Source organism: Nelumbo nucifera, chromosome 3 (genome assembly GCF_055504915.1).
Source record: "Nelumbo nucifera cultivar China Antique chromosome 3, China Antique-T2T, whole genome shotgun sequence".
NCBI classification, from domain to species: domain Eukaryota; kingdom Viridiplantae; phylum Streptophyta; class Magnoliopsida; order Proteales; family Nelumbonaceae; genus Nelumbo; species Nelumbo nucifera.
Window position 1 is genome coordinate 90,205,800 of NC_142651.1, and position 11,848 is coordinate 90,217,647.

The window sequence follows — 11,848 nt, forward strand, 5'->3', positions numbered from 1 at the left end:
TGTTGGGTTCTTCCTCACTTCTCCATTTACACTTCTTTTAACCGTAGAATTCGAAAGGATCAAATGTGAACAGGCTCTGATTGTGCTTGGTTCCTCAATCTCAATGGTTTTAAATACAGTTATTATTACCGTTGCTTTTCTGTTTTTCAAACTCCTGGTAAGAAAAGACGAGGGGAACCCCTGATTGAAGGTCGGTTCCAACTTCATTCCCCTATCCTGGGTCTATATCAAAATGGGCCCTACCCGTATTTTAATCCATGTGGACTGTGGAGTGATCAGGTGGCTAGTGCATCTTGTCCATCAGATTATGGACCTTCTTGATGGGCCCTACCAAGTCCATATAAACTCCTTTTCTAGACCTAGGCAAGCATCTGGATGTGATCTCTTTTCTATCAATAAAAATGGTCAATGTAAAATTATTGCTTAGTTAGCCACGTGTCAAATTAAGGCTGGACTCGTGTTAACAGCAGAAAGCCTGTTTTTTTATAGAAAAAAAAAATATAGCACAAATATATGTAAAGTAACAAAACCCAAATTAAAATTACGTCTCTATATATAGAACACAGAAAACAGACAAATAGTCTTCTTAGTTCTCAGATGATGAGAACACAGTACATTTTTCCACAGCCACACTTGTAATGGACACTGAAACCTTCTCCCTCTCTCCCAACTGTCACACTTTCTTCCTCGTTAATCTCTGAAACTTCCTGCGCCCCAAACATTACTGATTAACAAGCAAGTTTGATTTAAACAAAAACAAAATCAAGGGAAAATGATATATATGATAGAGACTGAGAGACCTTGTTGTTGGTTCCATCACCGATTTCTTCTTTCATTACCTCCTGCATTATTTCGTTGCAGCATTCATTTATCTGTATCAGTCGTTTCTTTATCTGCTCCGGTCTCTGTAACTAAACAGAGCTCCAATGGTTATTTACATCTGATAGAAAACAATTAATAGCAGCTTGAAGTAAACCCAGCATAAGCTTGTGCCGGATTGGTTATTCCCGATTCCAAAATAATCTTTAATTACCTTCGTAGCAGAACTCTCCACCTTCACAGGATCCGACAGTGCAGGATTGGTGATCTTGGAGAGCGTCTGACCGAAATCGGATGATCGGATTGTATCTTTTGTGGGCGGTGTCGTTGTAGTTTCTTGACATGCGCCATTTTTCTTGGTCGGCTCTTGAACTGCAGAGGGAATGGTGGACGGAACCAAAGGTGGACAAGATGGCAACATCTCCGTTTCCATGGGTGTCTTTGGTGTGTCGGATGAGCTAGAAAAAGAATGAAGCCTGTCTAAAGCAGTCGCCACCGGCGGTTGTGCTGCAGGTGGTGATGGGGTGGGGAAAGATTGTGATCGATCAAGAAATTGTGGTTTCTGTGGGGAAGGTGGCGGAAGATTGTTATTTTCGGACGGAGGATCCGGCGCAGAGTTGCACCGGCGGAGAGTCCACAAGGAAGAACCAAGAACAGTGCTTGTGGGGACAGGAGATGAGACCATGTCTGAGATTGAGCGAGGTTTTGGCGGTAACGTTGGATCGACCATGACTTTCTTGTTTAATGGCTCAGAGGTGCAGAGTTCTTGATGCAGATCCGAGGATGATCGTTTCTTCAAGGAGGAGCCACACAACTCACAGTGGCCATGGCTGAAATCAGTGCTCCCGAGCAGGAGAATAGACATGGGATGCGTGATTTCTGGGTCGAAACCCATGCCGTGATCGTCCCCCTTCTCTTGCTGCATATCTGCGCCTTCAAGATCAAGATCTCTGCGCCTTCAAGATCAAGATCGCAATCTGTGTTACGTTCTTCTCTGCTCTACCTTCGTGTTTGGTATTCGCTACGTACGACTGGAGCCCGGAGCTTGTGGGAGGGCAAGCTCGAATGCCTACAGTGGTTTTTATAATGACAAGGCCCGCGCCGCAGTCGCGACATACGCAAACTGTAATTAAAAAAAAAAAAGTTTTGTGGGCTGGGCGGTTGGTGTAAAGAAGACAACACCTAAGACGGAGATGGGCTTAAGGATGTCAATGAACCGGTTTTGGATTGGACCCGTCCAGTCCAAAATCAATTTGTATAGACTAACAAGACATATAGAATTGGACCAATCCGATCCAAAATATTTATTAGATTGGATTAGACATGATCCATCCTTAACAAATTTATATTGGATTGGGTTGAACTAAGCAAATATCTGGTCCATTGATATAAGATAAGAAAATATGTGCTAATGGACCGGATTTGGATTGAAACCAATCTAAATCAAAATGAATTTAGACAGATTGGATGGTCCAGACATTGAATTGGAATTGTCCAAATTGATCCAAAACATTCATTGGATTGGATTGGACCTGGTCCATTTACAATGAACTCACATTGGACTGGATCATATTGGACCAAATCCAGTCCAATTGACACCCTAGATGGGCTCCGTCCTGACACAGCTACGCAGTCCATCTAGATTTTCTTGCCACAGCATGCCTCACGCTGACTTCATGGCCTGTCCTGACCGCACATCGGGAACATCTCCCATACTTAAATTTATTATTCATGGGAGATGTTCCAATACAAGGTAGGATGTGACTGTGAGGTAAGTATGAGGCGCGCTCAGTGAGTAACAGATCCCTATTCCCAATGAAAGATGAAGGGAATGGTTACTTTTGAGATTCTGTCCATGTGGACACTTATCTGATACCAATCCATCAGGTCACAAAACTACATTTTGATTCCTTGACTTCGGAAGACTAAAGGAGGAATTCAATTCCTTTCTAGACTTAATCCCATGGAATTTCAAATGATTATTGACTAACCACTTTAACATCACACACTACAAGAAAATCAAAACTGCCACTAAAAGTCTTAAAAATTGTCGCTAAAGGTTTTACCAGCAGCCGATAAATTGCCACTAAAACAGTTATCGCTAACGTTCTAGTGGCAGTTTTTCCGACAGTCGGTAAAAATTAAAAATTGCTGCTAGTTACAGTTTTCTCTAAATCTCCGACAATTGAATATAGCGTCAATTACACTTTTTTTTACACATGCCAAAATAACCTGAAATTCATTCCAAATAACCTATAATTATTTTCAATTATTAAATAAGCTTATAATTTACTTCAAATAACCTATTTTATAACAATTCATCCAAATTGAAATGAAATACAAAAAAAAAAACAAAAAAACAAAAGATCAAATACAAATAAAATTTAAGTCTATTCTCCATTCAAAATACAAATTCCATCCATTCATAAGTGCATCTGCTGAAAAATGCATTGGGACAAATTAGTTTGCGGGTAATTACAAAACACAAAGAAAAGTATACCAAGGGCCCTTAAAGCAACCTCTCGTCTCAACATATCAGCACTGTCTCTTTCACATGTATATCTACAATTAAGCTCCAACACCATTTGGGCATTAGGATTGGAAACCAATTTATCATTATCCACTTATTGCTGCTTAATCTTCATAGAGGCTAAACTCTGAGCATGCCTCTTCTCTCAAGTTTTCAAGCTTTCATTTGCTTTGCCACTTGAAAGCGATATATTAATAGCGGTGGAAATTTCCCCATCCCTGATGGGGACCCTACTTCCCTGACCCGATGAGGTCGGGGATGGGATTGTTTTGGTGGGGCGGGAACAGGGATGGGGATTAATAGGAATCTCCCGATCAGGATCGGGGTTGGGGATGGGGATTGAGGTCCCCGCCTCACTTCAACCCTGATTATATATATATACTACAATCAGTCATTGCTCCCTCTCCAATAAGATCAGGCCAAGTAGATCTTTCACTATACAAATGCAATCTATCAATGGCAAACAAGGATTTGAGCAGCAAAGCATGTTGAGAAGAGATTCTAGCCTCCATACATGAAGGGGGCAAATTTTAGCACATCAGAAGACCGCAATTCTTTTTTTTTTCATTTTTTTGGCGAAGAATTTTGTGAATAACTGATGAATGGTCTAAAATCCTTTCCAATATCAGGATGATGTGGCACATCACAATTGGCCCAGTATCCTCCGGTTCTTGTAGAGGATCCAAACATCTATCTATATGTGTATAGATAGATGAATTGGTATAAACCAAGGATTAAAGTATCGGTATTGAGTATCGTATTGGACCACTTGGATATGGATACACGTACACTTTGGAAACGCATGGATACAAATGGAAAAACATGGAGATGCTTGGATATATTAGGAAATGCATAAAAATTCCATAAATATATTAATAACATTACATGCAATGTTAAAATAGTCAAAATTAATGTATAAATGTGTTGACACTTGGATTGTCCGAGGGCAACAAAGTCAATTCACTCCCGAGCTCTGGTGAAGAGCTGAGGACCCCGAGGCTCCGGAGGGTGTGAGTCGAGGTGAAGGAATGGATGCCAAAGGGAATGTCTCTTGGAGGTCAAGGGGGCTGAGGGCTCGTAGCCGAGGCGAGGTTCCCTTATACGAGGGTTGGTAACCGAGGTGAGGCGTCCTGAAGAGGCCGAGATGTTCTACAAGATAGGAGATGTCAGAGGCCTCTCCGACAATCAAGTTAATACGAGGAGTAAAGAGGGGGTCTGGGACAAATGAGGGCTCAGACGAGGTCGCTCATAGGCACTAGGCTCCCAGTCAGAAGTATGCCAAGAGCTACTAAGGTTCTAGGATCATATCTTTTACCTGGAGGGGGTACCTCGTATTTATACTTGGACTGCCTAGATGTAGGTGGAGATGGACGCTCCAGATGAGTGTCGTACGAAGGCAAATAGTGGGTACCCGCGAGGATGCTGGGGCGCTACGCGGTTGGCCCTGTGCGAGTAGGGTAGCCCCTGCTATGCTGGATTGGACCTCTGTTAGCGCCCATGGGCTGGACGCCCCAGCCCGTAATGGGCTGGGCCGGATTAGCCCACATCAAAATGCATAAGAAATGTATATTCTAATGGTATTTGTGAATAAATACATTACAATAATTAATATAGCGGGAAGCATAGAAATCATATAATTTTCATTGATAATGTATCAATCTAGAGTCCTAAAACATATTATATAAATTTTCACTAATTAATACTTGTACAAAGCTTTTATTTATTTTCAATTGAAGTTCATGTCACAAAACACATGGAACTATTTTATGTAATTATTATATCAAATGTTTTTTATTTTTATATTTTTACATTTTAACATTAACTAAATAATCAACTAAAAATTAATTCTCAAATGTTTGGTAAACAATATTTTTATTTTTGTAAACAATAAAAATGCTATTATAAAATGTAATTAAAATATCAGTTAATAATTTATAAAAATATATAATCTTAACTTAAACTATCTCAAAGATACTAAAATTTCTAAGATACATATTGTATGAAAATTCATAATTTTTAATTTCTGAAATTATTATATTATTATTTTTATAAAATTATGAAATAAATTATCATTTTTGTAAATAGTAAATATATTCTTATTTAATGCAAATTTAAATATTAATTAATAATTTATAAAAATTTTAAGATACATTTCACATTCAAATTTATAAATTTTAAGTACTAAAATTATTATTCTATTATTAATATTTTTATTTACATAAATTTTTTGAGATTAAAACCTCTTTTTGATATGAATGCGGATTTGATAAATTATTTACTCCATTAATTTATAAAATATTAAATTTGAATAATATTATTTAATCTTTACTTGGAATTGTTGAACGTAAATATATATTATTTGTTAGTACTACATATAAGTATTGAATAAAGAATTGTTTTATTTGATTTTCTAATCAAAAGTATGCCTTAGTGGCATACGGACGTTCATGTTATGCGCACACGCGCAGGGTGATTTGAGTTTAAACCTCGACAACCGCAGTAGCATATCAAAATTGTAGACGTTATTTTAGTAAATCCATAAAATTATCGGGAATGTTTTAGAACCCGTTTGATGTGTCTTTTCATTCGGTTGTTTATAAGTCAGGAAAATCGAAAATCGGTTTATTCCCATTTAGCACGCAGAAGATCTTGCCGCCAAAAGATGGGGTGCCAAAACGACGCGGAAAACCCATTCTGAGCCGATTTCGGGAAGCTCCAAATGAAGTTTCCCGCGTCTTTCATGTTTTAATCTCGTGCGGAAAGACCCGAAACGACGCATAGAAATATGTGCATCTGCCAAACGGTCTTCGAGCTGCTCAAATCTCATGTCAAAAACTCAATGTGTCTATTGATCGTAAGAACTACGAAAAGATCTTCAGACTTGCAAAACGGGCCCTTAGTAAATGAAAAAAAAAAAAAGAAAACTTTTCCTGTTCTTAAATCTTAACTGATAGCCAAAAAAAAATCTTAACCAATAAAATACCAAAGCGATACAAAATGGGGTTTAATGCTTGATTTAGAATATGCATAGGTAAAGGTGCAACTGGGATTGGACAAAGTTAGTATTTTACACTACTTTGGGCTCGAACGGTTGGATCGGGTCCATATATATTTTGAGAAAAGCCTAACCAAAATCTGTCCAAGTTGCACCCCTACCCATAGCCCTAAGGTGAGAATTGATCCCAAGTCTCATAGCCCTAAGGTGAGAATTGATCCCAAATCTCTTCTACTACCGATTAGTGACCTTGCCAACTAGGCTAATTGGCACCCTCAATTTACAATCTTTGTCAAGTTATGATGTAGCTAGTTAGCTACAGCCTACATGACCAAACCACCCCACTCCTCCCCCTCAAACAAAATGATTCAATTTAGGAATCGGGTTCAAATCGAGTCTAAGAAACTTGATTAGATCTATTTTCTTGGTTTTACTAATCTTTTCATTTTGGGGTTGTTGGGGGAAGAGAGGAATGAACCCCAAGTTGATGTAAATGCATGAAAGTGGAAATAGAATGACTGAATGAGTGTAAATTCTAATTTACCTTTAGCTTCAGACTCGATAGAAGCAAAATAGGAAGCAAAATGATGCAGTTCCCAACCTATTTGATGCAGAACAGAAGTAGGTAAAGGGTTCTTTGTTTATAAGCGAGGTAGAAAGCAAGATGGCGTTGTCTCCACTTTATATATAAGAGAGAATGGATATAAGACCTTCGATAGAAGGTGCAAAATTTGCATCAGTCTTTAGAATGTAAAATTTAAACTGTCAATAAGTATATGCAAATGAGATGGAAAGTACAAAGATTATAATTACAAATAAATGAATGCAAAATTTGCATCCGATTCAGATTTGCACTACAAACAACATAAAAGTCCAAAGTGGTCCCACAGAGAAGGAAGTGTATTATAGTGGATACCCATTGATCCCAACCATAGAATCCGGATCTGCTCTTCGAAAAGCGCATCTTACATCGATCTTATAGTATAAACATCGATCTTATAGTAAAACCGATCAAGTTCCCGGCCAACATTTTCTGACTCCACCCCACTTTGGTTGCATTTCAGCATTATAGTTTTCCTTTGTTATTGGTTGGCTTCATTCTTTAACCTTTTACGTTATTTTTTATTTATTTTTTATGGGGGAACGTTTTCCCATCCCATGCATGTATCTTCCCATCGATATTCTACCAATCTATGCTTATGTGGCAACTTCTCATATGTGGTACAGTTATGTTGCACATGTGCGTGAAACCCATTATTCCCATTGCAAAACACGTGTCTCAGATTTCTTAGGGATGAAGGCCCACGTAGATATTAGATCTATACATCCGGTTCATTGGTTGGTGATTGGAAAATGAAACAATTCGGCCACTCGGTTCGGTATGGTTCTTCAAACAATGGGAAATTGGGTTTTGCTCAAAACGTTGATTCAACCGTGTTGAGGTATGCTATTGAAGGTCCAAAATTTGGACATTTTTTGGGTGTAGATACACTTATTTAAAGATGTTTTGAAGAAACTTTTTCTAATAATTAAATAGGCCAAACTCAAATTTTGGTTGCAGTGCGAATATATTTGCACTAGTATAAATGTATGGGAGTGCAAATGTAAAAAATGTAAATTCTTGTTTTAGATAAAAATCGTTTAGTAAGCAGTACTGTCTATCAACCTTTAAAAATGCTTTTAAAGGCTATTTATTATGTAGAAAGACTAGAAAGCTTTATTTGAAGCTTTCTGAAATTCGATGTTTTCGATTTTTTCAAGGGTTTTTGTGCATATATCTTCTCATCTTTCCAGCTTTTGGTATCAAATGAAAAAATACCGATTTTTTATCTTTCGAGTTTGTTAAAGCTCAAAAGGACCATACGGAAAGACTTACCAACCCCGCCATATTTTTCATAAAAAAACTGTTGACTTTTTATCAAAGACCAATTCACCTAGACAGTTTGAACCATTGACCCATGTAACCAACCCATGGGCCAACCCTAACCAACCCATGTACTCTATGGTTAATACCGTCTATAATGAGCCCCACTCACATTGGAGCAAGGGGTAGGCTTTATCAGTACTGGTACGAAACAACGTAGGACACTGCCCTGGCTGTACTGCAATGTCCTCAAATCAAATCCAACTTATTTTGGCGGGGACCTTCCCATAATAATTAATTAATTCTAAAAATTAACTCTTAATTTCCCAGTTGTACAAAAACAAAAAAACAGGATTTCTGATATTTATTATTCTAAAATAATTGCGACATGACTAAATAAAAAAAAAAATGGAGAGGAGATCCACGAGTTTTTGAATTGTATTTGTGATCACATGGAGCCCCAAACGCCCAACAAAATCTTCTACTCGATCCCGATCCCAACGAGTGGCTGCCAACCGACGCGGGAGTAAATCGCCGACTGGCTCCCTCCTCGGGAACACCACCACCACCACCGGTCCACCAACAGTTCCACTCCGACTTGAAGCTGCGACGACTACAGTGGAACTGGGGGGGGGTTGCGTTGTGGGGCTCAAGGTGGGCCCCCATGAAATGCTACACGTGGCGTGCATGCTTTGGTGGGTGATGAAGATCAGGGCAGGTGGTGGAGGAGGGATGCACATGGGGTGTGGTGGATTCGAGAAAATCATGTGAGCGCATGTGCTTTCCGTTGGTTTTAGTGTGGCCCATTTCCTTTTGCTTTGCCAAAAGTCCTTTGAGCCTTTCCTCCCCCCCACCCCACACTCAAGCCTTGGCTTCGCTTTCTTGGATCGGCTCCTCGTGGTCCATCCACTCCACTTGTCCGGTCCAAATTTCACAACACTGGTCTAGCTCATCCCCGGTCTGACCAATATGATCCATGCATGGTTTTTGAGCCATCATTGACCCGGATGGTCAGACTGTTTGACCCGAAAATTGTTCAGTCAACTGGTTCCACTTCATCTCTGAATTAGAATCTTGTCAAAACTGTTGATTTGATCAGCAACCTAATAACTCGAACAGTCGAACTATCAATGCATTCGACCCAAATAATGGTTTTGGCTGTTTTTTATTTTAATTAATTTTTTATTTTTTAAATTGTAATATATCATTCATTTAGACCGAATGGCCAAAGCAGTTTCGATTCCAGGTCGGTTTTTTATGGGATGGTTGAAAAAAATCAGGATTTGAAATTAGTAGAAGGTCAATTTACACTTGAATAAATTAGTCTATTTTTTTTTTGTTTACTAAATCATGATTTCATTGGCTTAATTAATAATCCAAATTGACCCTTTAAGCAGGGTGGGTTGGACCGGAATAGTTTTAAACATAAGTTGGGCTTGACATCTATGAAACCTCTCTAGATCGATTTAGGCTTTGTCCGAGTCCTGTAGCAACCTGGCTCAACCAATTCTGTCATTTGCTTGTGTTTAGGGGATGCATGAATGACAGAAGTTTTACATGAGGTTTTAAAATATTGCATGTAAAAAGATTACAATCAAAATATTTTTCCAGAAAAAAAAACATAAAATGAGTCTGTTATTAGTTAATTTTTTAATTAAAGGAAAAAATAAAATAAAAAAATCAATAGCATAATAAATATTCATAAATTAAGGCAATGTTTGGATAAACTTTGCTTATAACCTTTGGGCTGTGAAAAATCACAAAATTGTGCCAAAAAAAAAGTGATTTGAGCATTTGATAAGAATAATGCTTGGACCCAAAATACTTGAGTCCCAAAGCATAAAGCCTAAAATTGGACCTTCTTACTTTTGAACTTTAAAAGCATAAACCCTAAAGCTTTATCCAAATACAATCCAAATCCTTCACTTTTATGCTTACATTTGGGTAGTACAACTTTAATATGTTGGCTTGTGTGACTCATAGATCTTAGCTGGACAATTTTTAGAGAGAGAGAGAAGCTGAGTTCAATTCTACAATAATATTATTGACCAGTCCAGCCCAAATTAGGTTGGATGGGGGAGCTTGACCCATTTCTGTACTGGCCTTTCTAGAGTGGACCCAAAAGTCCAAAACCAAAGCAAGTGCTGCCTTCTTCTAGGAAAGAAGCAAAAGTGATGAAATTATATAAAAAATAAAAAAAAACCCAAAATCCAAAACCAGGCCAGACCAAGCCAAGCCAAGCCACTGTTGTGTATAACTAAAAACCAAGCCAAACTAAAAACTCTCACACTGAGCAACCGCATCATGCATGTCACAGGTGATCCAAAAACAGTGATTGGGAAGCCAAAACCTGGTGGGCCCAGCTTCGTTGGCATTGACATTTCCAGAACTCAACAATTATTTAACCCCCTTCCACAGTCCCCCCCTCCTCCTCTCCTCTCTCTTAAAAGTCTTTCATCTCCCATCTCTCTTCTCTCCTCTCTCCCATCTTCCAATTACATTCATGGAGCTAGAGACTGCTCAAAGCCATGGAACAACCCAAGGGACACTAGCAAGAAGAGAGAAGATGAGAAGCATTGAAGAAGCAGAAGAAACCCAGTTGGGTCACACGCTCCACAGTCAGTCCTCCACCACCACCACCACCACCAATGTTCCCTACCGGAGACGGCGTAGGCTGGGGAGAAAGAAGAGGAGCAGCAGCACCAAGTCCAAGCTCCAGAAGAATGCGTGTGGAGAATGCGACGAAGACAAAATTGGAATAGAGAGGAGGATCACCACCCTACAGAAGATCGTCCCCGGCGGTGAGTCACTTGGGGTTGACAAGCTGTTTGAAGAAACAGCTTGCTACATTCTGTCTCTGCAATGCCAGGTGAACGCCATGAAGCTTCTTGCCAACTTCTTTGAAGGCTTGGAGAAAGAAAACAACAAATTTGGAGGCTGATTCCTCTCCAACCTCACCAGCCTCACTTCTTTTTCCTCTCCTTGTAAACTGTTCATCATTGTTTTTCTTTTCTTCTTTCTTAATTTCATTTTATTTTTCCCTTTTTTGTTGCATCTTCACTTGTTTTTTTCCTCTGGATTTTGCCTCAACTATGAAAGAAGAACAGAGGTTAGCTGAGCCCTTCGATCGGAATTCAGATTATGATTTATTTTATTTTTCTAGTATATGTGGTGTCAGTTGGGCCTATTAATCTTGAAATCTTGATCAGTCCAGGAATAATCAGTGCAACATGAACCCTTGGATCTGTCTGATATTTCTCATAGACGGTTTAGGGGCATGAGAGAGAGAAGGATTGAAGGAAGAAAGGAGGAGAAGATTCAAGGTTTGTTCTTTGGTGGGTTGCTCTCATGAATCAGAAAATAGATATCTAGAAGGAAATGGGCTGGGTTGGTGGGCTGGGAGAGTAATTCCATTTTGTGAACGCTGACAAGGAATGGACCAAACTGGGCTTTGGATCATGTGTTGGTAGGTTACGGTGCAACGCTCTATAATGATCTGGCGTCGACATCCCACGTGTAGATGTGGTTGATGGTGACGCATGATGACATGAGGGGTGATGGCATGGTAGCTCAGCAGCTAGTGGTAGTCCAGTAGAGTAGTGTTCCATCACACGCTCCTCATCAACCCCAATGCAAGTAG

At 39.1% G+C, this 11,848-nt stretch overlaps 2 protein-coding genes across 3 annotated transcripts; one reads left to right on the forward strand and one right to left on the reverse strand.

Moving 5' to 3' along the window:
- Positions 1 to 460: 460 nt before the first annotated feature.
- On the reverse strand, positions 461 to 1,885 carry LOC148801714 (uncharacterized). Of its 2 annotated transcripts, none has more exons than XM_088899579.1 (3): positions 1,034 to 1,885; positions 801 to 905; positions 461 to 707 (listed from the first exon to the last, which is right to left on the reverse strand). In XM_088899579.1, exons 1-3 carry the CDS (start codon positions 1,742 to 1,744, stop codon positions 594 to 596), a joined length of 930 nt encoding a protein of 309 aa, XP_088755705.1. In that variant the 5' UTR covers positions 1,745 to 1,885; the 3' UTR covers positions 461 to 593. The 2 variants fall into 2 exon arrangements, with proteins under 2 accessions (XP_088755705.1, XP_088755704.1); XM_088899578.1 differs by having other exon boundaries at positions 801 to 911; positions 1,034 to 1,883.
- An 8,739-nt stretch (positions 1,886 to 10,624) lies between these two features.
- On the forward strand, positions 10,625 to 11,338 carry LOC104608950 (uncharacterized). Its single transcript, XM_010275077.3, has one exon. It carries the CDS (start codon positions 10,712 to 10,714, stop codon positions 11,147 to 11,149), a length of 438 nt encoding a protein of 145 aa, XP_010273379.1. The 5' UTR covers positions 10,625 to 10,711; the 3' UTR covers positions 11,150 to 11,338.
- The last annotated feature ends 510 nt before the right edge of the window (positions 11,339 to 11,848 follow it).

Coding starts and splice junctions, on each gene's coding strand:
- LOC148801714 (XM_088899578.1), bottom strand. CDS start 1,744: ATGCAGCAAGAGAAGGGGGACGATCACGGCATGGGTTTCGACCCAGAA. Junction 912..1,033: donor TGGAGAGTTCTGCTACGAAG/GTAATTAAAGAT, acceptor AGCTCTGTTTAG/TTACAGAGACCGGAGCAGAT. Junction 708..800: donor GTGATGGAACCAACAACAAG/GTCTCTCAGTCT, acceptor TTTGGGGCGCAG/GAAGTTTCAGAGATTAACGA.
- LOC104608950 (XM_010275077.3), top strand. CDS start 10,712: ATGGAGCTAGAGACTGCTCAAAGCCATGGAACAACCCAAGGGACACTA.